This window comes from Porites lutea, chromosome 11 (genome assembly GCF_958299795.1).
Source record: "Porites lutea chromosome 11, jaPorLute2.1, whole genome shotgun sequence".
NCBI classification, from domain to species: domain Eukaryota; kingdom Metazoa; phylum Cnidaria; class Anthozoa; order Scleractinia; family Poritidae; genus Porites; species Porites lutea.
Genome location: NC_133211.1, coordinates 13,366,199 through 13,391,752, shown reverse-complemented (window position 1 = coordinate 13,391,752; position 25,554 = coordinate 13,366,199). Strand labels below are relative to the sequence as shown.

Sequence of the window (25,554 nt, the reverse complement as noted above, 5' to 3'; positions counted from 1 at the left end):
ATATTGCATACCGGTTGTTTCGCCTGGTTGATAATGGTCGAAGTTGTGCGAAACAACTTCGAGGATGTTTTTCCTGAGATCAAGGAAGCTATCGAAGAGAGTGTCTTCGTGGGTATGTGAGATTTTGTTATAGAAACCTAAACTGCTGATGACGGTCGTTCCCGATCCTAAAAAGACCTGGTAAAAACTAGGAATTTCAGATCTCTCTTCTGCTTCACCTTCCCTTCTACTTCGTGACACTAGAAAATTCAGTGAGGAAGGAGGAAGACCTGTTTTGAAACATGCCTTTGTTGATTTGATCATTTAAGTTTGACCACCAAACTGAGACAACTGCTGTCTACAGGTACACCCCATGTCTTACCCGGGAGTTACCCCCGTGGAGATATTTTATTCACTGTCACTGACTAATGGGACTTGGGTGGGATTTGCCCTTCACCAGCATCTTTTGAGCAAGTCCCCTTCCTCCAACCCTCAGCTTTTGAAATTATGCTACATGAAATAATAATAATAATAATGATAGTAATATTAATAATGTCTAGCATTTTGCAGATCTTTGTAATAGTTTTTTTTACAATGGCATGACCTTTGCAGTGGCAGATCCAGGGGAGGGGCATGGGGAGCCCGCACCCCCCCCCCCTTATTTTTAGACCAAACTGAGACCCGAAGTGCCAAAAAATTTTTTGAGGGTCTGGATGACCTTCCTCCCTTATCTCAAGGTCTGGGTCGGGCACTGCTCTGGTCACTGCTAGTAAGAAATCCTCATGTGAATTTCATAATAAAAGTTTATTGGTAAATTAGTTTATTCAACTTAATGTTTGCAAAAGGGGAAGGGGGCTACACATGCATGTAAGACCCCGAGCCATGCCCAGAGCTGTTGTACCCAGAGACCACCTTCAAAGATGGTATATGTACACTTACGTAATTATAAGTGAACCCAATGATATATTTTCTTTCAATATGATTTTATTTGCAGCTATTGATGCAGAATTTACTGGTCTCCATACAACTGATGGCTCTCAACCAAGGTATTATATTATGAATATGAACCCCTCTTCGTGCATTTCCAGTAGGGAAAATGTAAAACACGGCATCTGGGGTAGCAAGTGGACCAAAAAAGGAGGGGAAAGGGCGGGATTTAGAAGCAATGTAAGATTATGGAAGCCGTGGTGGCACTGTGGGGAGAGCACTTGCCTCCCACCAATGTTTTGCGGGTTCAAATCCCGACATCTACGCCATATGTGGGCTGAGTTTGTTGTTAGTTCTTTCCTTTGCTCCAAGAGGTTTTTCTCTGGGTTCTTCAGTTTTCCCCTCCCCTATATGCTTCCAAATTTGAATTTTATCTGGAATGCACTGACATATGCAAAACAGTTTTTACATGTAATAGTCGTGGGGCCAATTTCATAGAACTTTTACTTAAGTGTAATTTACAAGTGTGTCCATTGTTTTAGTGTCTAAAAACAAGAACTGCACTTGTAATATTATAGTTATATTAATCAATATCTGGCTAGAAGCCTGACCCTTCCTGTATTGCCTAAAGTGAACTGCAATTTTATACTGAAGTGGCTATTTTACAGTATGTTCACATTACACTTCTGTCTGTAACTCGATTATTATTCTCTCCAGCTTCTTTGATGATCCTGAAACAAGATACAAGAAATTGAAGAGAACAGCTTCCCAGTTTCTGATCAGCCAGTATGGTGAGTTTTAAACACTTTTCTTGAATTGATTTTTTGCCTGCATGCAGACGTCTTCTATTTCCTTTGTTGCACGTCGTGCAACAAGAGACGTCTGCACGCAGTCAACTTGAATTTATGACTTTAATACAGTAATATTATAGATTCTTTTAATTGAGTATGAACACCTACATGGTAATGAGGTACCAAATTTGTAAATTCACTGGCCTGTTGCAGTCATTTAAGACCATTTATCAGTAGTTAATAGACTACGTGGACAAAAGGATGAAGAGTGGACCAAAAAACTGGATGCAAGGATGAGAGGGTTCCCTTACTTGCATTTTTTCTAGCGGTATTTAATAGTCCATTCCACCATAAATGGAATGCTTTTGGAACAAATTCTGCTTTCAAATTTGGTCCTTTTTTCTTTTACAGCATTGCCAATTTTCAAGAAAATTACTATAATAGATAATTATCGATAAAGTAATTATCTGCTTGACCTGCTTTAGATTAATGGGGTAGTGCTCAAAATGTCACCTTTGTGAATTAAGCGTTTCTACCGTGATAACTTGTTTTGTCAAAACTAATAAAACTGTGAACACCTGTTCAAGGAATGATTTTTGTTTGACCAATCACAGTGAAGATCAGGACTTGCGAGCAAGCTACAAAGCCACAAAATAATAATATTATTATCTTAAAGATCATTTCTTTAAATCACAGGATTGACAGCTTTTGTCCCATCCAAAGAAGATTCTAACAAGTATGTTCCCCGCAAATGTTTTTGGTGTGGATGTTTTTTGCAGCCTTATCTTGCCCATGTAGTAGAAGCAATTTTGATAATTGCTGTGGACAATAATCCATAGCATGACCATTCATATGTTACCTTTTTAAATAAAAAAGTAATGTTCTTACACTGCATATAATATGGAAGAATTGGAGGTTTGGGTGGTTTGAATGGTTCTCCATGGGACAAAAAGTTGCCTTTGATAACCCTTGATTTTCATTAATGGCATCGCAAGGTTCAACCCCAACAAACAGGGAAGCCTTATCAAGTTATGTTTTGCACATCCAAAAAATGATACCTTGAACATGCCTCAAACTAGGTACCCTTTGCTACTAACTGGAACTCAGTTCACTTAGTTTCCCAACCCTAATCTCTAAAGTTCAGAGTCATTTAGCATTTGGTAGCTTTTCAGGATTCTACAAAATACCCTTCCTAACCTGTGCTGTGATAGAAAGTTGTATCACGTTCAAACGAAAGGCAAAGATCACCTTTACTACCAGTAGCTGAGACCATATTAAAGTGTATGTATTGGTCTGCTAGGTCAGAATATTATTTTTATGCAATTATGTATGCTGAGAGAAGAAAGGGGGTTCTAACGCTCTCGCTGTTGTATATTTCTTTTTCTTTCTTTCTTTCTTTCTTTCTTTTTTTACAGGTATGTGGCTCATGCATACAACATTTTCTTATATCCCCATTCCTTTGGACCTACAGATTGCCGATTCCTTTGTCAGGTACCGAAACAAGTCAGTCAAAGTTACTTAGTTGGCAGCTTTATATTCTCAACTGAAATCCATTCCACCTTTTTGAATTTTGATTTTTAACACCGTTAAATAATAATAAATAATAATACTAATAATATTAATAATAGCATTAAATGCAGTACCTTTTTTCATTCCAACTTTTACAGGCATCAAGTCTGGAATTTTTATGTCAACACAACTTTGACTTTAATAAGGTACAAGAAGACAAAATTTAAAACTATTGGATAGGTACTATATCCTGCCTGAGACAATTCACAGCAACTTCTATTCTTTGAATTATTAATATGGATGGTTCCTTATTACATTATCCATGTATATTTCTTATGGGATCTCAGTCTTGGGCCAAACTCCAAAAACAAATCTGAGCAAACTCTTGACTCTCCAGAAAATAGTTCTGTATCTAATTATTGATTTTATAGATAAGATAGAGAATACTGTCATATTTTTTTTAAAAAGCTGAATTATTTGTTGCATGTTGATTGGCTAGTTTTTATGATCAATGAGAGGACAGACACATACATATAAGATTTTAATTTATGCAAGATGCAGTCATTTGCTGAATGAATGCCAAACTTCAATGTTTTTCTTAAGTTTAGTTTCGCAGAAGATTCACTTTCGGCCTACTAAAAAAAATAGACAGATAGCTCTGATGTAAGACTTGCATCCTGTTTGGATTCCCTTCAATACGATGCTTCGACTTGTTCTGTTATTTGAATGACTCCAAATTCTATCCTTGGAATAATTAACCTTGCGCTAGTTCACAACTTTATACTACCTCCCGAAATGCCTCCATTTTTCGAGACAATAAACATTGCTGATCTCATTCTTGTTCTGAAGTTTGGAAAACAATAAACTCCTAACTTATGCAGGACAGTGGCATGAATCAGCCTGTCAAATATTTAGCCGATGACACTGCGTTACTTGTCTTCAATAGCCAATCACCAGGCGAGAAAACTTATTGACAATAACATTGTGTTAGTTTTTAAAAAGTTATAAATTTTGTTTTGTCTTTTTCATTTTTACCAGCATTTGACTTTTTCAAGCTTTTGTCATTGTAAAAAACAAACTGGCGCCAGTCGACACCTGCAGTTCTCAGATCCACAGCACTATGACAATGCTATGGCATCATTTTATCTTCAAGTCAATAAGAGGACAGACACATAAAAAACTGGTGTCAATTTGTTAAATTCACATGTGCTGATATTCTTCCTGTAAATATGCTTTTGTATAAATCTTCATCTATCCTAATACATGATTTTACAGTAATATTGGTTGATTATTGAATCGAATATTTTCTATACATTTATAAAAAAAAAATTAGCAAATTTTATTTGCAGTTCATATACAATGGAGTTCCATATTTAAATGATGATCAGGTATGTATGAAAAATTCAATGGATATTAGACATAATTATGTGAATTATAGGATGGCCTTTGCCAGAGTATGAAATGTACTGCATGTAAGCTTGTTGCCATGCCAAAATACACCAGACCACCAAAAAAAATAAACTAGACAATAAAATGAATGCTAGTAGGCACAAGAAAAGTTTTTATCTAGTATGAAAGTACATGTACATGTTTGGTATATGTATGTTCCTTCCTCATAATCAAAGGTTGCTTTTCGCGGTGTTTTTTCCACATGTTGACAAGATAAATTGCAACATTTTCCATTCTATCTTCAAATAAAAATTAGATTATTAACACATTCACAACTGCTCATATGTACATGTGTAATATTATGTTATAAAGAAAAAAAATGGAGAGAAAAATGAAAGAGTCAGGGAGGAGAGTAAGGCAAAGGTAAAAGAGGAGGTGGCAGTGAAAAGTTTTTGTCTAAAAATTTCTTCTTTGATGGGAAGTTTCTGTGGATAAAAAAGACTGCAAATGCTGTAATATAGCATCAGGTCTAAAGCCCGTGTATTTCTCATCTTGTAAACAACGATTTAGGTAGTTTTGCTTTTTGGCCAGCTTGGCTTGACTAGTTTCAGAAAGCTTTCTTCAGCAAAATGGTTAGAGGTGATTGGTTAAACAACCAAAGTACCAGGAAAAGTTCGTCACTTGAGTAGACTAAGTTGATTCTAAATAAGCCATTAAGTTTTAAAATTTGTGATTTTATTTTTATTCAGGCTACTGTACTCCAAAAATATCACACAAATGGTAATTTATATTCAAGCTTCCGGTCAACTACTTCAGGGTAAAGTACATAAACGTTTTTAACATTTTTTCGGCTTGTTGCTTGAATGTTTTTAAGTAGAAACAATTGCCAGAAATGTGTGTGAGCTCATACATAGCAATTCATTGCAAGGGAGTTTAGTTTCCATGGTATGTATTTTTTGGCTTTGTTTTGTCTTTGATCTTATTACAGGATTAAAGATGAAGATGTTCTAGACAGTTGCTGTGTCAGGCTGGAAGACTGGCTTTTAACAGCCATAGAGGGCGATGTAATGGAATTAAACCTTGGCAGCTGTAAGGTTTCACTGCAAGTTTTTACACTGACAGTAGCACTTTCTTACGTACTATTTACTTTGGCCATTTGCCCCTTCAGGAGCGTGGGCTAATGACACTGTTCCACCCCTGGACTTGAACAGGGACGTGTGACAAACGTTCTGTCCATGGCCTGGGCTAGTACAGGGACTTGTAGGGTTAGCATGTCACATGTGAATTGACATAAGATAAGGTAGTAACTGTTGGTGAAAATGGTGGCTGGTAGACCTGTGTGACTGCTCTGGGCTAGTAAACTTGAGCAGCAGCTTGCCCAACAAGTGATTTTTTAAGTTTTCAGCTTACCCTGTCAAATCTGGGAAGTCTTCTCCCAATCACCTCAGGAGCAACTGCTTCTCTGCATTTTTGCCTGGGTTTCCCACTTTCCCTACACCAGTTGTTCCTGGACCAATATTTTGCAATGAATGATTGATTTCCAGACCAAGCTCAGTATCTTTTTATTGAGGAAGTTAAAAGAAGATACACAGATGTCAAGTGCCATGTCAAGAATCATTTTAAGGTACTACCATGCCAGTACAGTCGGTAGCTACATTAAACAAACAGCAATACTATAATTGCTATGAAATGAAGTTTTTTTAGTAAAATGTGTGTCTATGGTATTTACTTTATGAGATATACTGTAAGCATTTTAGGTATTCCATTCTTAGGTTAAACTGGTATTCAACCTCTTTTAGGGTTAGCCTTTTGCCATGGTTGTAGTAATCTTAGTTACTTGGATTGAATAGTGGTTTAATCTGTGAGGTGATTTAGCTACAACATACCATAAAATGCTATATTTTTTGCTTTGTATTGTCATGACTACAGCTGTATTTAACAATTATTCCTCGAGCCCGAATGGGCTCTGAGTCAATAGCCCATGAGGCCGAAGGCTGAATGGGCTATAGGAATAATTGTTTGTAAAATCCAACTAGTTGGTCAAAAATATCGAGACGAAATAACTTTAGCTAGCAAAACACGATTCAGCAGCCATTGTTTTGGTTTTCAAAGCTTGTGCTTTTCGCTACTAGTGGGCTATAACATTTAGCCTAGTTGTAGCTCAACCAATCAGAATGCAGTATTGATAATAGACCACTAGTTGGATTTTATTAAAAATAAATACCCCTACTCCTCCACAAAATGTTATACTTTCAAGCCAGCATTTAAATAAAATTACAGCTGCACTTATCATTTACAGTTTCTTTTAGTGACTAAATCAATTTTTTTACATATAAGGTACTTGTGAAAAAACTTGCAACAGCTACTGAAGATAATCAAGAAAGTAACACTGGTCATCTCACTGAGGAACAAGAAAAGTAAGAGTTTGATGTCTTTAGCCTGGGTGAAGGACTCCTGTTTTAAGGGAACAGCAGCCTGTGTACAGACCCCCCCCCCCTCCCTTCCCTCAAGAAAAATTGAAGAAGGGGCCCCTTCTCCAATTTTTCCTGAGGGGAAGGGAGGGGGAGAGGACTGTACACAGGCTAAGGGAACAGAAAAGCCCGTCGGAAAATTGTAATTACTGGTAAATCCTTGAAGGAGACCAATCTTGGTTCGGTAGTTTCATGCTCATTGTCATTATCATTATCATTATTATCTTTTAATGATCAATTTTGAAATATTTAAATTCATGTTTTGGTTCAGTTTTATCCTTGGTTTGAAATTTTTTTCCCATTGTTTTAGACTCATGATCATATATTATATTATATATTACCATAGCCAAAAACAAAGAAAAATGAAATTTAAACCAAGAGTAAAATTGAACCACAACATTCATACTAGGCTACAATTCAAGTTTTGTTTGATCTAAATTGCATGGATGAACCGCATACAGTGCCAATAAACTGAATGTCAGGCATTAGGGGATGACTTGTTTCAGCTTAATATCTTTCTGCTGATTTCATTGAATGATCCCAGCATAGGGAGAGCGTACTACAAACCAAATTCTTAATTATTTTGGAGGTAAAAGTTCCTCGCAGAAACCAGTTGAGGTCTATTTACAAAGAGAGGGAAAACGATTTTACTGAGTACCATTCGATACTAACCAATGATTATTATATGAACAGCTCCCAGTTGGGTTGCTAGCTCAATTAGTTTGGTCGGGGTTCAAATCGTGGCAAGCCTGATTTTTTTCAAGCTTTCTTTTCACATCTTTAACTGTGATGATCTTTGAATTTATTTCTTAATTCAGTGGTTAATATAATTATTCATCATTTCACACTAATCATTATTGTACAGTATAAGAATTCCAGAAGAAATTTTTGTTGACATCCTTATTCAAAATCTACCCTTTCTTTATTCTTTAGAATAATAAGTGCTATGATTGGTTTTTCAAGAGTTTTCCAAGTCTTAGCATCATGCAAAAAGGTACTTGTATACATAGCCGAGAAGGGTGTACAAAGGATATTGTGCCAAGTGCAATAATAATTTATTACTTCTAGAGCACTATTTACAAAAAGGGAGCAACAGCGCTTTACAATCAATGTTTCTATTATCTATGAAATATGAAACAGTAAATAGTGATACTGATAAAAATTAAACTCTTAATCTGTAAAAACTCTTAACAAGATATGCACTAATACTAAAGTCTATTAGTGATATTTAAAAAATCAACATAGATTTATAAAATTCACTACTCAAAAAATTGCCTAAAAAGGAATGTCTTAAGTTAGTTCTTAAAAATTTCAAGAGATTCGATAGTGCTAGTGGAGCTCAATAGACTTCATAAAATAAAATTCATTTATTTCCTCAGTTTGTTTGCGCCAAGTGCTTTCAAAAAGGCCAAAACTTAACTCATCAATAGGTTAATATTGACTATAGTAATTTTCATAATTTACTAGCCTCTTGTTGGGCACAATGTACTGACAGATCTGATGATGACGTATGAGAGGTTTTATAAGCCATTACCAGGTCAGTAACTATAGAAGAGGAGAGAATGATGTAAGAGATCGAAGCCCCCATACATGACCCTCTTCTAATGGAAATTGTTTTAAATCTATTCTTAGTTCTGTGTCATACTGCGTAGTTATTTTAAGGACGCCACCTTACTGGTCGGTTAGAATGGCGTCTTATAATTTTAAACTTAGCGGGTAATTCATTTTACTGCCGATCACGCACACCAAGCGATATGACGTCAGGACTTGGTATTACTTTCGCGGACGAGTGAAATGATTTCTACGCAGAAAAATCTTGCCAGAGTAGCTGACGAGCAAAACGGTCCTGGCGTGCAAGAGTCGCCGGAAAAAGCGTTTCTGTCTTGTAGAAGATTTCTGTTCTTTGAGGGTCTTGAAGGGTATAAACAGGATTTGGGAAAAAGCAAAATTTCTTAACGGGATACGAGATTTGACCGCTACTCGGAAAGCGGGATTCGCCAAAATCTTGGCACAGGGTGTGGTGCTGGGAAAGAAAACGGTATGATGACAGAAGTTCGGGACGCGGGATTATTGTGAAAAAGGAGCGGGACTGCGGGATCACTATCAAACCTACCTTGGTGCTGGGAGACTGGGGAGAGAAATGGAGGGAACGGCCTCTTTTCCTCTCCCCAGATTCCTTGCAGTTTTTCTGTGTTTTTTTTTTCGATACCTAAGAAATCTAAGGGCCTAGGAGAGTCGTTACATTTACTTACACAAAGCGACAATTCTTGGTCAACCTCCCTTAGTGTCTTGAATTTTGTTTTTCAATGTAAATTCATGCACCTCTGTTGTTGTTTTACAGAAAGTTTACAAGACTTCAAATCGGAGGTTCACAAACTGTTTCCGCTGATTTTCGATACAAAGTTTCTCGCCTTCGAGATAAGAAAAAATCCAGTAAGTAAGTAAGTAGCTTCCCACGCAGGCGTTTTTAGGGGAGCTCGTTTTTCATCCCTCCCCTTAAAACGCCTGCGTGGGAGGCTAGTAAGTAAGCTGAAAAACAGTATATCGTCTGAGAATGTTGACAAGTGCGGGAAAGGGGACTAAAAACCCGAAGGGGTAAAAGAGTGTGGGGGACTGCCCCCGCTTTCACGCTTGCCGCGCAGGCTACTTCCTGATGTAACAAAAAACGTTCTGAACGCGCTGACATTAGGAAAAAGGTTTTCTGCAGATGTTGAACCGTGTAGTGTAAGGTATAAATTTGTAACCAAAACGACTTAAGACGTTAGCGAACGGGGAGGGCGAAACGACGCGTACTAGTTGCGAAGGCGAAATGAGCGGTCACTATTAAAAAATAAGAGCTAGAAAATCGGCCCTTGCGTTTGCAACTCCTACGTTTGAAATGGGACACCACAAGTCTCAGGGGAAGGAAGAACAATGTTTTTCCGCCGCGCTGTTCTTGCGTCTGCCTTGAACTTGTGTAAACATCTGTTTTGCTTGCACTTAAGCGAGCCTTTGCGTTTGGGTCGCTCGTGTGAACCACTGTACCAAACCCAAATCGTTTGTGCATATTTTACCGCAGGCTGTATCCGAACGTAATTTCCTTGATGATACAAACTTAGAAAAACTCCACGCTGCCCTTTCGAGGTAAGATTTGTTCAAAAATGTTTTCCCCTTATTAGCTTTAGATCCGACGCACTTTTTATGTCTCGAAACTCTACCTTTGCATCCCGGGTCCCCGAGCTTTGCATTTCCTAGCCTGTTCCAGGCTCCGAGATGGTGGTGGAAAGTCGTTCAGTGATAAGAAATGCGAAAAACGCGCGAGGGCTGGAGAGAGACAGGGCGTGAGCGTCTTATTTTCGCTTTGCTCGTTTTAATACGTTCCCACTGTACTATCTGAGAGCCTGGTACAGGCTATGCATTTGTGAGATGCCAATGGTCTGCAAATATGACTTTATTCAAAATTACATGTATAATAACATTACAAGGCTTTGCCTATAGTGTAAACAGGACTGTTTCAGGTTGGTCGCTTAACTCGTTCAATCGTAATATCAATACACATGTTTTCCGCACATGTCAGACATTTCTCCCTATAGTTCGAATGCTACTTAAAGGAGACTTCATTTAAAAACCAAAACGTTGGTGACATATTTTATCATCGTTGTTATAAAAACGCTCGAACAGTTTGTATTATAAACCCGATAGTCCTGAAATAGAAATAACTCCAGCTGTGCACGAGGGGGGTGGGGGTGGGGGTACTCTCTATAATGGCCTATACAGGGTGGAATCCTCCCAACAGGGGTACCTTTTTCAGGCCTCAGGTATATGACAGGGTAGGGATTTCGTTAGTTGAACTATGTGAAAGGGTTTGGAAATCTGTCATTTCGGTCCGTAAAAGGACCTATAAAGGCTACCAGACGCATTTTATGACTCTGAAAAAGTCGAGAAAACTTCGTGGTTTAGTTATGTATTCATAGAAATCAGTGCATTTACAGCGGTTAAAAGGGATGCAGCGCTCATAACTAGGCATGTGAAGGGGGCACCATTTATCAACAACAACAACAACCCCAAAAGCATATTTGCATGACCATAAAGGAATTACAGTATTGCAAAAGCTATTAGTACGTGCAAAACATTACAAAACGTTACAGTTCTCATTCATTCATTCATTGATATTATTATTCATTCAAAATATTTCCTCGATTCTGATTGGCTAAAAGCACACGTTTAATTCATCATAACCAGTTACTGATGACCAAATTTGGAAGAAATTTGACTTTAACGAGGAAATGACGTCAAAAATGCAGCGCTCGTGCTGGTTAAGGCACCGTTAACCGAGAGGACCTGGGGACGAGGTTCAGTTGTTTTGGTTGTGAACTTGAAAAAATGGCGGACATTCCACTCGTTTCAAGAGTAAGAACTAGGCAAAAAAATAGCTAAAAACATGGCAAGAACAGCAAGAAGACAACTCGAAGGGCGACATCTGCTATTTGGAGAATATTTGCGGAGCTGGACAAACCTAAACGTACACTATCGAAGATGAACTGAACATCGATGGATCGATGGAGGTAAGCATGTTTTAGCTATGTTTTTAAACTAGGAATTATTTTGAATGAATAATAAAACAGTTATTGAATTCGGCGTTCGTATCATATGAAGAATTATGGAGATCTCGGAGGGTGTTATCCGCCTCGGCGTACGGCCTCGACGGATAACACCCTCCTCGATCTCCATAATTCTTCATAAGATACTCAGCCTCATTCATTAACTGTTAATATCGAGATAAATGAAACTAATTGACAGTTAATTAAATAATCAGAAGTATTCATAAGAAGAGATATCAAAGTATTTATCAATAGAAGGTATACGAAATGGGTATCTTTTCTGTAAAAGGGTATAAGGGGTTGGAACTCGCAGCGGAGTCTTTCCGTTAAAACTTTGTTTACCTCATCAGCCGCCTTTTGGCTAGATTATTACCTTGTATATTTGCAATTCTTGTTTTGCTTATTTTTACAGCAAAGATGCACAATACTTTGTACTGTATACGCCCTCAATACCACTTTCAGAAAAATGTTACAGATATCGTAAGTATACTGGCCACATCCGTCCTAACTGGACCAATGGGGTATGCTGGTTACTGTACCTCAGATTTTGAATTTGTTATGTGGCTGTAGGAGCTAGTTAGCGAATTCAGTAGTCTCTCCTCGCTCCTTGTCCCTCGAGAGACGTTTCGCCGTCTCTCCCTCGCAGAGGTTTCAATGAGCACCGACGACCGACAAAACACGTCGGCTACTTTGCTCAGAGAAGTCGGCAACTTTTTTCTTTTACATTGGAAGCTGGAAATAAAGTATTAAATTAAAGAAAAAATTCTGTCAAAACTTATATTAAAATTCAATTTGCTGGACCTAGACAGACTTTTTGCTTCAGATTTAAAATATTTAAGAAAAATTTAGGACTTCATGTGCATTACTTGTCCAACTTGATCCAAAACACATTATCTTTTGTACTAAATTTAGCGTCCAGAACGCTGGAAATCGCATTTTAGGGCATTGAAAGTTTGAAATTTTCAAGGGGTGTAAGCCCCCAGACCCCTCTAGAAGAAGGGAAGTAAAAGCCTCTTTTTGATATAGTCGGTTACTGACTTTTTTCAAACCTGCTGGCTACTTCAATTTTTATTGAAACCCCTGCCTCGAAACATCCCTGTGGCGAGGAACGACGACAGACGGCTGTATTCGCAAGCCACTGTAGGAGCTTGTGCAAAATGATGTTCGACTTTCTCCTTGCGTTTTAGTTGAAGAGAAAATGCCTCATGAAGCCGGCTACGATTCATTCCTGTCCGGTTTTGGTGAGTAACAATAACAAAACTCTACTTTATCACGCAGAAAGTAAATACAACCCCAAGAAGAGAACTAAGGCTATCATGTTCACACTCAATGCCGGATAGCTTTTCGTTTCGGCTCAAAAGATATCCGGTATAGCATGAATACCTAGACGATATGTCGATTCTCCGCTTTAGAGATCGGCGCGGCGTAGACTACGAGTAGTCCCCCATTTTTCCTCAGGGATAGTAGAGCGAGCGAAACGCGAGCGCGCGTGAAAATGACCCCACGCGAAAAAAGGCGACACGCGGCGTGTCGCCTTTTCTCGCGTGGGGTCATTTTCACGCACCCTCGCGTTTCGCTCGCTCTACTATCACTGAGGAAAAATGGGGGACTACTCGTAGTCTAGGCGCGGCGCAGTTTCGCTGCGTTACAGAAATCGCGCCGAAATCACCGTTCTTATGTATGAACAGAAGCCCTATCTGGTATGGGTTTCGCGCCGGCGCAAAAGCCATCCGGTATAATGTAAACATAGCCTAAGTAAGGTAACTTCAGTTTAATCCTTTAAACCCTAAGATCAAAATTTGAATTCTCACTTGTTGCCCCTATTCATTTCCTACAGAAGTAGTGGGGAGAAGTTGATAAAATATCAAGCAAATTCATCTTGTGTGATCATGTCCGTAATTCTCATGACCACTCTGTTTTACAAAGCATTGATATTACAAGGAGAAGTTTGATGCTGATCTTTCTTAGGGCTTAAAGGGTTAATGACTGATAATATTAGTTAATGTTAATATTTGTGATACAACTTATATTGAAAATATTACTAGTTAAAAGCTGGAGAAAGAGAAAATCCTAAACATAGAGATATATGATATTAGTACTTTGAGTGCTCTTGAGACGGCATACGTTTTTTGCGATCTCTGACTTTTCGTATGAAAATTAAATTTAAATAAAATCTTGAAATTCGGAGATGAATAAATTACTAAAAAAAGTCCATTTCCCAAGATTGGAATGTTCAACATAAAAGGTCCTGTAAAAATACAATTTTATTACCAGGGCTTTTGAAAAAACCCTGGGGTCAAACTTGTTTTAAAAGATACAGTGCATTGCAGTGGCGGACCCAGGAATAAGGTTCGGGGGTTCCAAACCCTCCTTCCTCTCCCTTCCATAAATAAACCCGTCAAACCAGGGGTCAAAGTTGTTACATACAGAGCATTACAGTGGCGTATCCAGGAATACGGTTCGGGGGCTCCGAACCCTCCCTCCTCTAAAACTAAAATTATGGTAGCGTTTTTCCTGACACTATCATGATAAAACTCTATCCTGTGAACATTCGAAAGAAGGACTTTGACAACACGTCGGTCCAGCTTTAAGACAACATGTCATCTCAGACCTCTTTCTCTAAGAGTACGGATTGTAGGTTACGTATTAATAATCTAAATGCAAGAAATAAGCACGTATGTTTGAAAATTACTACTATCCGCTATAGATTAAGCTTGTATCAGTTGTATCAAATGACTATTTTACACGATTTTCTTTAATTTTATTTTGAACAGTTTTTTTGAGAATGGCACATATTCTGGCTTATAAATCATCAAGGTAATCCCTGATATCAAAAAACCACAAACCTGTTTAATGAACTGTGATATATAGCCAGAAAATCGTAAGTTATTAGTTTCTAATATGGCTAAATTACATGTACATTGGTAGTTTAAGTAACTACTTTACATTTTAGTCCAACGTAAACCCCTCGCTACCCTGCAAGCAGTTTTTACTCCAGGCCGGTTGCGTCCGGCCTCAGTGGAGAAACCACTGCTCAGAGGGGTAACCCTGCGCTGTCGCTAAATAACAAATATACAGTTAAGGCCAGAATGGCTGCATCGTGCAGCAAGAGCAGTCCCGTAGTGCAATTCGGTACAACAACGACCAAGTCGATCTCACTCGCAGACTCAAACTGGCCCATACGAGAAGGAAACTGGGCTGAGTTAAATTTCGCAATGAATTCTGGGACTGTTACTAGGGACATTAGGGGAAAATAAGCCAATAGCTGGCCAGCGCATCCCCAGTAACGATCCCAGAAGTACTTGCAGGATTCACTTTGGCTCCAGTCCCTTTCTCGTTTAAAGCGAATGAATTGCGTAGCAAACGTTTTCGTTCGGTTTTGGAACAAAGAACGAGACCGGCTAAAACCGAAAATCCCGTTCCTCGGTCTTTCTTTGCTCCGAAACCAAACAGAAACGCTTGCTTCGCAGACTAGCGCATACACAAATAAATGGATGGATGAAAAATGTTTTGGTTGGTTATTTGGGTGAGTGGGTGGGTGGTTATATGCATGACTTTGTGTGCGTATAAATAGGCACCGCATTCGACCATAACGCTCGATGAGAACAGATTCCGAGTGGAACTTTACTACTCCCACCTGACTTGATTTTTATGTCTTTTTGCCACAGGTCTCCAACTGGACCTCTCCCTTTCTCAAAATTTCGTCGCGTGTTAAATCCGTTTGAAAATCTCGTTCATCTTAGCAGGGCAACAGTTCAGCATGTGGTATGTTTCTAAAAAAATATAGAAATTATAGTTTCAATGCTAGCATTGAAATCTTGCTTTTTTTTGTACAAATACAAATTGCTTTATTCTACACAGAATCTGACTGGCCCAGAACCTCCCTCCATTCGTCCGCAATGGCTTTACATCACTTCTAAGATAACAACAAGACCACTTGTTGCTAGATCGGTAAGTTGTCCTTTCAGTAAACAAAATCCTTTCTAATTTCGTCCTTACTTATTTGATAAAGCAGGTTAAATATACAAGGCAGCTTGGAAACCGTCGCAAACCTGCCTTAGCAGTACACTTATAGACGCACAGGTGCTCAAGGTTGAACATCCCACCGGTGTCGGTCTACGTTCTCCTACTCTTTGTGAACAGCAGTATGGGTTTCTTTACATGCTACAAGAGTCAGGAGTGCCGTGAGACGGGGCCTACGGGTTTTTGTCCCTATCCGAAAAGGCTAGAATTTCTAACCATTTGTATATGTTAGAGCAAAGGCAGCACATTTTCCTCAGTTAGTTTAAGACTCCATAGTGTCGGTCCGGCCGGGCTCTGAAGTTTAATACCAAATCACATATATTGCAAACTGGCAAGAGCACGGCGACAAAACCAAGCCACCCCACCCCCTGGCGCTCCACTTTGGCACGTGCTTCAGTCCGTGGTTCATCAAATAAAGTATGAATAAACAGATGACGGTGAACACTGAGTTATAACTTACATAGTAGGTGCACCAGTAATTTAGCGCGCAAATAAGAAGGGCGGTGTTGTTCGCGTGAGAAGAGGAGGCGCGCGAGGAGAGAGAAACTTCGCCGTCCTCGCGCGCATCACTAAGTTCACCGCATGAATCTCTCTCGCGCGCGTGCATCACTTATCTCGCACCCTTTACTTCTGATGCGCCTGCTACACAGGCTAGTGAACATTCAGTGAATAAACAAGTAACCCCGTTACTGAAGTTAGTCTGGCAGAGATTAGTCCCTCAAAGTAAAGGGCTCAGAAATATTCATGACAATGACGAAATACGTTTTTTTGAATTCTGTCTTGTAGGTGGCTCAAGAGTTCGCGGGTTTTGGTTCCGTGGACGTAAAAATTTTGGACTCGCAGCACGCGCTGGTCGCTCTTGCTCAACACAGAAGGTGATCGCAAATGTTTATTGACCTTAATTTTGATAGCCACCTTCAGATCGTGAACGTGTAGGAGCTTTTTGGGATGCAATAGACGTACAGATTAGTGATCTCTTTAACGCCTACGAACTGGATATGAAAAAGTCGTACTCTGTTGGCCCCTGGTCGTAAAATTTTTTCTCAGGTGTTTTGCGCGTGCTCTTATATCACCGCCAATTCTTTCCCTTTTTCGTTGCCGCTTGCTAAGCAGTCTAGGTTATTACTATTTAGTTTGAAAACAACTGTGATAAGTATTTAACCATTTTCCTTTCGTCTCGTAGGGCCAAAGATGTTTTAAGTAAATTTATGGGCCACAAAACGCTCAGTGTGCGGCCGTACAACGCTTGGCTGGATTCTCCCGAGATAAAAATAGCGCTTTGGTGAGTGTGTAGCTCTGCGATGTGCCAGTTTTAAAGAGACTTATGGTTTATATGTCTGGCTGGCTTTCAAAAAAGACTCTTCGCGGCGAAAACAGCCGTGCCCTAATACTTGGTAGTTGTTCACTTGTCAATCACTCTAAATCCTTTTGATTAGTTAGAGTTATTGTTTTCCTGCGGCCTGGAAACTGCACGCATAATAATTTACAATGCACCAACCTATAAAAAAAGCTCACATTGAGTTTCATCTTAAATATAGTTATACACCAATGTGTACGATGATTTTGTGGACGTGATGGCAAAAAATTCGTTTGTAATGAACGCAAAACAGTCTGAATCGGAACGTGAGGCGAATAACATTTTGCGATATTTTTAAACCTTCAGCTGCTATCTTCAAATGCCATTATTCCGGCAAACTTGCCTGATTTGTATTTTTAATATGATAGAACACTTTTGTTTTTGCGTAATTTACTATGTATATTGAGGAAGCCGCCGACACATTTTCTTCTTCCCTGCAGGTGCGGCGGAACAGCTCTTTTCGTCTCAGGTGTTGCAATATTTTTATGGAAATCCTCCAGATAACAAGCCATGTTCATCAGTCTGAAACGTTCAAAAATAAACATTCTTTTTTCTTTTATATGCTTCCTCAAATTTAATTTTTTCGTAAAATAATGTTTGTCAGGATAAGCGTGCGTGTGGCTAGCTTTTAACTTTTTGAAGTCCCCGCATGAAATATTTTAAAGCGCGAATAAAAGGTATGAAAGAGAACTCTTCTGATGTACTGAAGTAGGTAGCAATAAGGCGAGTGACGACGTCGCAAATGCGAGCGACGAAGTGTCCCCTAACGTTTTGTAAATCGTGTTGTAACAATCACGGACCTTTAAAAAAGCCTAAATGAAAACTTTTGTATTTTGCAAACTTTGCTCTGTTAGTTCCGTTGCGCTGCGCTAGTGATTCCCAGCTCGGAGTTTGCAAGTATGCAATGTTGTTCTGTGATTAATGTGCGCTCCCGTTTATTTTTTAGTATTTTGCCAAAATTGTTTTAATTTTGAAACCTGGTGTAAGGGCAGTATGGCAAAATAAGCTGATCCCTTTTGCGGAAAAAGGGAGGACGGACAGAGGGCGGCGACGAATATATCAAGAATCAAATCGGACTGGAGGATTGTATATAGCTCACAGGTGGATTTGGTCGATTAGAGGGAGTGCACTTAACAGAAAATGTATACTTTCAAGATTTTTTTATAAAAGAAATAAATAAGTAAATAAACAAAATCTCTGAGAACTTTCGTTATCATATGCATCAACAATGTTTTTTTCCGAACACAAATTACTTGTTTATTTGTGTCGGTGAATATTTATAATTATCACAATCGTGCATGAGCACTGTAGATAAAGCAGTGGAGTGATAATTTAAGATAATCATAATCTTTTCGATAATCTAGTGAACCTATGTATTTAAAACAATTAGAAAAAACCTTAAGAAATCAAGCTTGTTCAGGATATTTTTGTTCGGTAAGTGCATATAGGCACCTTAAAATTTAGGCCTTGATCATCTTTTTTCTCCATTTTTATGTTTTGCTCATTTTGAAGGCTATAAACATCACCATTTTTTTAATTTGTTTTGTTTTTTTTGCTTTGTTTTTCTTTTTTTGCAGTTTTAAATCCAAAAATTAAAGAAATTTAGGCTTGAATGGGGTTTCTTTCAGTCTTTCTTATTTTGCCAATTCGGGACTTGGCTAGACGTTAATTGAAGCAAGAACGCTTTATACTGCGAGTCCTTTTCACTTCCTGAAGTCTTAAATTATCACCCCTTTGCTTAAGTGAACAATCTATTTGTCATGTTCGTGCAATATGTTTCTTTAAAGTGTGAATTAACAGCTAAGAATTAGGAAATTGCATGCAGTAGTTTTGTAGCAACAATACTGTGACAAGCCATGTTGATTGTTTCCTTTTAAATTCAGCAAAAGTAATTTCCATATTATTGTTTTCCGGTACTTAGCTAAACCAATCAGATGATTCTTGCGCCAACTTATTGAAGAGAAGAATCAATAATGTAATACCTTGACGAGGGTCCAAGCGGCTTATTAACATAAAATATGTCAGTTTGTGTTTCTAAGACTAAAAATAATGGAGGCCCTCGCTGAAGGCCTCGACGACGATAGCGACTCAGCTGAAAATCGCTTGCTAAAAAGCGGAGACTCTCCTTGCGTTTGTAGCAAGACCTGGGAGAAGGATTTAGTCTGTGGATGGACGCCTTCCCTGGCGAAAAAAATCTCGCGTTCGAAGCCAACGAAAACACACGCGTCGTTTAGCAACGTAAGGAAGGAGAGAAAATGCTCCATGACCGAATGTGGATTTGTGTTTCGACATTATGAGAGGACAGGACGCTACATAGAACAGTATCGAGAAAATCATAGCAGCGCGTTTTTGGAAACGGAGGCCGAGTGGAGGCCAGTGATGGGTGTCGATGTTCCGGACCCTTACTTGCCCAAGATCGCCAGCTCCAGGTGAGTCAGTACTATTAACATCGTATTTTGATTGTTTTGCGTGGTTTTTAAACCAGTTTAAGGGATGCTCTGCTTGAGGAGAATATTTGTTTAAAAATAGGATATCATATAAGGCCCAATTCATTGAGAAATTTTAGAGGTAAGACTGCTTAAAGAGACCAATTTATTTTGAAGAAACTGCCTTAAAGTGTTTGGTCTCCTATGGGCAATCCAAGTCAAGCTGATTGATCGGTGTCAAGTTTATTTGAATTTTCCACAAAATACTCCTTAAATCGAAGATTGCAGAAACTAGAAGGTAGGCCGATCGCTTAGAACGATAGTAATGCCCTAAATCAAAGAATAAAATCGTACTTTGCGAAAAATTACAGACTGTTTTCGTTTGTTTTATTAGAAATTATAGTTGTCAAATTAATGATATAGCCATTTGACATAATGTCTTGTTTACTCTACATACACGGATGTATTGACGGGGAAGACGTTGCCCGAGGGTTTCGACCGAAAAGTCAGACAAAGCAAAATATTTGGAGCATAATTTCAATAACATTGTTGCAAACATTCGTTCTCGGTATTGCCTGATATTGCTAGCCTATGTACAGACGTCCCCCCTTCCTCAGGTCTGTACACAGGCTAGATATTGCGTGTTGAATTTTTCAGGATGAACAGTTTTCCGTTGTACTGGTAAACACTCGCGTGAACACAAGATTTGCCATTTTAAAGATCGGAGTGTTGAGTGCTTCAGCCAAATGGTTTGACGCATTTCTTAGTGGTCGGCGATGCGAGATGCATCGTATAAATTTGAAGATAGCACGGTATTTCTGTCGAATTCTTGCGCAATATTGGTTCGCCTTTTCAAACGAGCACGCGCTACAACATCCTCGGAGACCCAGGGGCAGATAGTGGGGGCGAGGGGAAGTCTAAACGGGCGGAAAAATAAAGTACCCGAAGAAAAGTAAAGAACGGAGAGAAGAGCTCTTCTCGCCGTTCTTTACTTTTCTTCGTGCCTTATTTTCCCGCCCGTTTAGACTTTCCCTCGCCCCCACTATCTGCCCCTGGGTCTCCGAGGATGGCGCGACAATGAAATTAGTGTATTTGTTACGCCATTCTACCAAAACCTCTGTGAATGTTTTTCTTTTCCTCTTCTCAAAAAGGACGTCCCATCGATTTCTCGGTTTTGGCTTGACAAATTAAATAACGAACTTCATGCCACTAATCCCTGCTAGCAGAGGTCTCTCACGACGAGGCAAAAATGAGAGGAAGGAGACAGACTCTCCCTGACTCCTGTCTCTCATTTATGCCTAGTCGTGAGAGACCTCTGCTAGCAGCGAAATGCCACTATCACTGCGTTAAAAAGTAGAAATAAGGTTAGTTGTTAGCTAATTAAGGGAAAAAATCCCATCACTTGTGTTCGTTCGCATATATGTAAATGTAGGAAAACTCCTAGCCAAGGAAATCGCGTCAATACTTCAGATCAGGTACTTAGATCAGTTCCGCAGAAAATTTATACATTATCAGCGAGTATACAGACACGTGTATAAACTAAACTCTCTTCGTGTTTTTTAACGCCGAACGCGTAGTAGAAACGAGTAATACTATTTGAAAGAGCTGGCTAAGTGACATCTACTTTGGTTAAAAAGAGGAACGATTCTATAACACATCTTTCCAACCACAGTTCCGTGCAGGTAATTAGATGTATTTTTTATCACCATTCTCACTTTCTGTTTTTGGCTTATGTTGAGCTAAATTTCAAGTTTCAATTACCTAGTTTTCGAGACGTCTCCGTAGACTTAATTTGATTTTATTCAGTAATGACGAGTTAGTTTACTTAAACCATTTTTAAAGGTGTTTTTCTCAGTTAACGTTTGTCAGCAATACGCCTACAGTCACGGTATGAATTCATATGCTCAAGTGGCTTAAAAAGATTTTTGTAACTCGTCAAGATCTAAATCGCAGTAACCACGATTGCTCGAGAATTTTTGTAGTCTTTTGGGATCAACGGCATCTGAGCTTGGTCTGATTTCAACAGCAGCCCTGTTGAAAATCAAAACCATTTAAAAAAGTGTACACAGTTTCACTCTTCCAAGTGCGCGGTTTATTTCAGCTCTTGGTTGTCCCTTGGAGCGCCTGTTTACTGGGCTGTTTAAAACCTACATCTCCTCGCTTTCCTGTCACTTTTTAATGGGTTCGGTTTTCATATGCCCGCTAGAACAAGCCTCCCCTAGCCGATAAATCAGCTTAAGACAAACTTCTATGGTCGACAATTATACGATGACTTCTTTCCGGGTAGAAAAGAAATATGAATAAGACAGACGCACTAAACAGAGATCTTGCCATATAAAATTTACATGGCACATCTTTCTGTACGTTTCTTCAAACACATCTGTTTGATTTAAGGGATCGAAAGTAAGCCAGTAGTTGCTATTGGCTTAAACTACTGACTTAAATTGTTCTCTTTGCTTTCCTGCCTTAGCCAAACCTTTGACCGAGTGAAGTTTATCGAGGCCATGTCAGATTACTACAAAGTTGCTGCTATGAGAAGGCAAGTACATCACTATTAGTGTAACTATCATGGGAGAGTCGCCCGGCAGAGGCGTGGCTAAAAATTTCCTAGAGGTATCCACAGTCTCCAAATCAAGCCTACTCCTTCTCTCAAATACTTTTAACGCAGGTGGCTCGATAAAATTTCTGCTTTTTATCAGTACTGAAGTAATCATTTTAAAAACCGTGTTCTTGAGGCAATTACCAATAAATACAGCTTGCGCGTCTGGCGAAATCGGGAAAACACAGTATTTTGTTATAAAAAAAAAAGCTATCTGAAAAAAGGTAAACGGACGGTTACTTAGGCAATTGCATCAGTTATTTCAGTTATATTCGACATTTTTCACGCACGCGTATGCGCAGTAACATACGGGTAGCTACGCCCCTAGCCCCAACTAGATCCTTGTTTGTGTTTGATACAGCGTCAGAAGTGTCTCCCTCGCGCGCCCTGTTCTTTCTTGTGCCCATTACTTTGAAGCGCCTGCTACGCAGTTTGCGTCAGAAGAAACCTTTTCCACAGGTCATCAAGCTTGCAAAACAGACGTATTTTCCTCCAATAATGTTTTAACTGTAGGCCACTGGTCGCCGTTGTAAGTTTACCCTACTTTAAACGAAAACGCCATGAACCTCTTTCTCGCAGTTTTTCCAAAAAGCTTTTGGTTGCGCGCGCTAAGCTACCGTCGACCTGAAACTATTTTGGGATAAAAAAGGATGACCCATTATTTTTTTTGTATTCAACTGATGTGAGATTTGAATTTCTAATTTTCTGCCTTACATTCTGCAGTGACCTTCAGAACATCTGTCTCACGGGTAAAAGAACAGAGAGCGGTGACCGCAAAACGATCTCGATGAATAACGGCGCAAAACTGAGCAAAGAAGGATTACCGTTTATTGTTACATCTTCTAACGGCAAGAAAGTTTCACAGAAACCTGAATGTAAAAAACAGTCAATTACAGTAGAGGAAGAAAGAACTGATGTTAGGAACAATCGCGAAGATCTTATTCGGACCGCGCCGGAGCTAACGGAAGACAGTGTTTTGCCATCTGTACCGTCTAAACCGGATTTACCGCATCATGAACAGGATGAACCAGTTTTTTTCTACTCAGGTGGTTTTCAATCCAAGAGTGAAACTAAGCGGATTGAAAAAGAAAGAATTCGTCTTCCGAAATTTCAATGGACAGAATGCCATGTTAAAAAGGTACCTAGGGGGACGAACATCGCAACTGCAAAGGTGCCGGAAAAAAACCAGCGTAATCCGGTTGTAGAAAACTTTCACAGCAGTGACAGCGATGAGAGCTTTAATCGGCCACTGGTCTCTCGAGGAAATCTCCGTCTGGGAAGCACAGTTCAGTCTCCCAAATTAAAATCGAAACCCGCTCGTGTAGCTGTCGGTAAATGCGAAGTATTTAGCTCGGAACCCCCGAGGACCGCCGAGCGCGCACGGGAATCATATCAGGGAGGAATAAAGCTTCCCAGTGAAACAGCATTTATTCAAATTCTCGGACAACAAACGGGACCACCACCCAAAGCTGCAAGTCAAAACAGATCCAAAGAGATTAATAAAAGGAGACCAAGAACGGAGGAGAAAACCTTTGTCAATCAAAACATGCCTCTACAATATCTGACTCGCTTTGGTAGAAGGAGCTTTCATCATATTTTAGAGGCTCGTTCCTTCAAGCCTGGTTAGAAGAAACTAAGAGCTACTGCTCTAGTAGACTTTCACAATCAGGGAAAATCCGTCACCCTTGGTCTTCTCTGCTTACTCCTTCCCCACACCTTATCCTCGTTCCTAGTTAGCCTCGATTTCAAGGTCTAGGGAAACTGAAAAGAGCTAACTTGAGAGCGAGGTTGTTCCCCGCCTGACGGTCAAGCTAAGCAAGTTCTCTAAGTAAGCTCATAAAGGACTCCTTCACATCATACTCAATCAGAACAAGTTTACTGCAAGTATAATAATAGCCTACGTTGTTGCTTATTCTTGATTTATCTCCTATCGTATATATTTTTCATTATGCCGAGGCAAGCAGAACGCAGGACAAGCGCAAACACGAGAGTCTTGTGTCAAGACAGTAAAAACGAACATAGATACAGAGTGGTTCCGTTTTCTGTGAAAGCAGTGGAAAAAATTCATAGGGTAACTGGCGAGTGATGTGATAAACACACTTGCTAACAAATAAATAATTTCGTGTGCATCACAGCAGACGCTTTAAGAAATTAACTGAAACATAAGGCCCACATTAGAAGAACTATAGTAAAATCATTGCTATGTGATATATAATATATAGGCCATTAGGTTGTCAAGTTCTGTATCATAAAATTTACAATACGATCGCTCACTGACGATAATCGTTTTCATAATCAACACGATTGAAAGCTATGTGTATTATCTATCAATTAACTCCCAGTTTTAGCCTCTTAGTGGCCAAAACTTGAAAGCACAAATCACATCGGCTCCATCATGGGTAACGTCATAATTTTGTGTCTTTCATCAGATGTAGTAAAAAAATTTAAACATTTTTTTACCGAGAATTTCTGAAGTCTTATTTTTGGCACGACAATATTCGTGGACATGGACCGTCATAAGTAAAAAGGGTATCAACTGAAGATGTTTAAAATATAATTTATAATATAAAGATTAACAATATATTGCGGTAATATATTGAAAATTTGATTAATTAAAGTTTCTTTCAACCATCATTACGATTGAGTAGTTGCTTTCCTGAAAGCTCTGATATTCAGGCTGGAATCAAAAGAAATGCTGACAAAAGTAACGGAGGTTCTGGGGACGAGATTGTTGAAAACCCTTTTCAACGTGATCCAGCGATGCTGGATGCCCGACGCAGGAAGTGAACAATTTCATCTAAAAAGTCCCGACCGGAGGCGATTCAACAAGATGCTATAAAACGGATTACATACCTTAGTCCGTTATCAAGTCTGCGCGGAGCGTAACTGGCCCTGTAAAAGACGGTGCACACCTCGCGAAGGTCCTAAAGAAGACACTCGGCTTTTCATGTGAAAACAGACGAAAAGAGCAGAAGTTCTGTTCTTTCAGGGCTTGGTACAGTGTAATATTTACCTCTTATTTGGGGATGTAGAGCCAAAAAACTAAAAGAAAAGAATAAGGAAGCAGTTTTAAGAAAGGAGGGGGAGAAATGAAAGCAATGGTTGCGCCCTTAGTTTACTTTTTTATTACATCGGGCTACTTTTGGGAGCTGCTAAAGGAACAGGGGCACCCAACGACGGCTTCCTCATGAATACATTGACAACACTTTTTAGGCCAACATAGCACTTTTAGATCTCTAGAAGTGCATTCTAAGCGGAAATAACATTTGTACCTGTTCGGTCATTCTAGTAACCTGCGATCAGGCGGTTCTTCTTCCATTTGAAAAAAAAGAAACGCCTGATTGCAGGTTGGCATCCTAGGGGAGTTTGAGTCTGTTCGAAATTACAAGGGCTTCAGTATTATTTTCGCAAACTTTAAGATGCAATTTAACGCATTACGAAAGTAAGAATTTTACTGATTCTTCCCTCCTTCACATTTTTGAATACAAAAATTTTATGTTTCT

General features: G+C 39.2%; 2 protein-coding genes across 2 annotated transcripts; both read left to right on the top strand.

The window, feature by feature from the left end:
* The first annotated feature begins 27 nt into the window (after positions 1-27).
* Positions 28-17,585, top strand: LOC140951787 (poly(A)-specific ribonuclease PNLDC1-like). Its single transcript, XM_073401135.1, has 23 exons — positions 28-112; positions 974-1,025; positions 1,624-1,697; positions 2,394-2,433; positions 3,113-3,188; positions 3,365-3,412; positions 4,556-4,594; positions 5,345-5,412; positions 5,584-5,684; positions 6,140-6,219; positions 6,933-7,012; positions 8,000-8,060; positions 8,534-8,603; positions 9,408-9,499; positions 10,125-10,189; positions 12,059-12,126; positions 12,834-12,887; positions 14,421-14,463; positions 15,315-15,411; positions 15,508-15,597; positions 16,456-16,544; positions 16,853-16,951; positions 17,467-17,585. Exons 1-23 carry the CDS (start codon positions 34-36, stop codon positions 17,528-17,530), a joined length of 1,629 nt encoding a protein of 542 aa, XP_073257236.1. The 5' UTR covers positions 28-33; the 3' UTR covers positions 17,531-17,585.
* Positions 17,586-18,973: 1,388 nt separating this feature from the next.
* LOC140952626 (uncharacterized) lies at positions 18,974-24,652 on the top strand. The gene is made up of 3 exons (XM_073402059.1): positions 18,974-19,455; positions 21,923-21,991; positions 22,775-24,652. The coding sequence occupies exons 1-3, from the start codon at positions 19,076-19,078 to the stop codon at positions 23,676-23,678; spliced, it is 1,353 nt and encodes a 450-aa protein (XP_073258160.1). The 5' UTR covers positions 18,974-19,075; the 3' UTR covers positions 23,679-24,652.
* Positions 24,653-25,554: the final 902 nt, after the last annotated feature.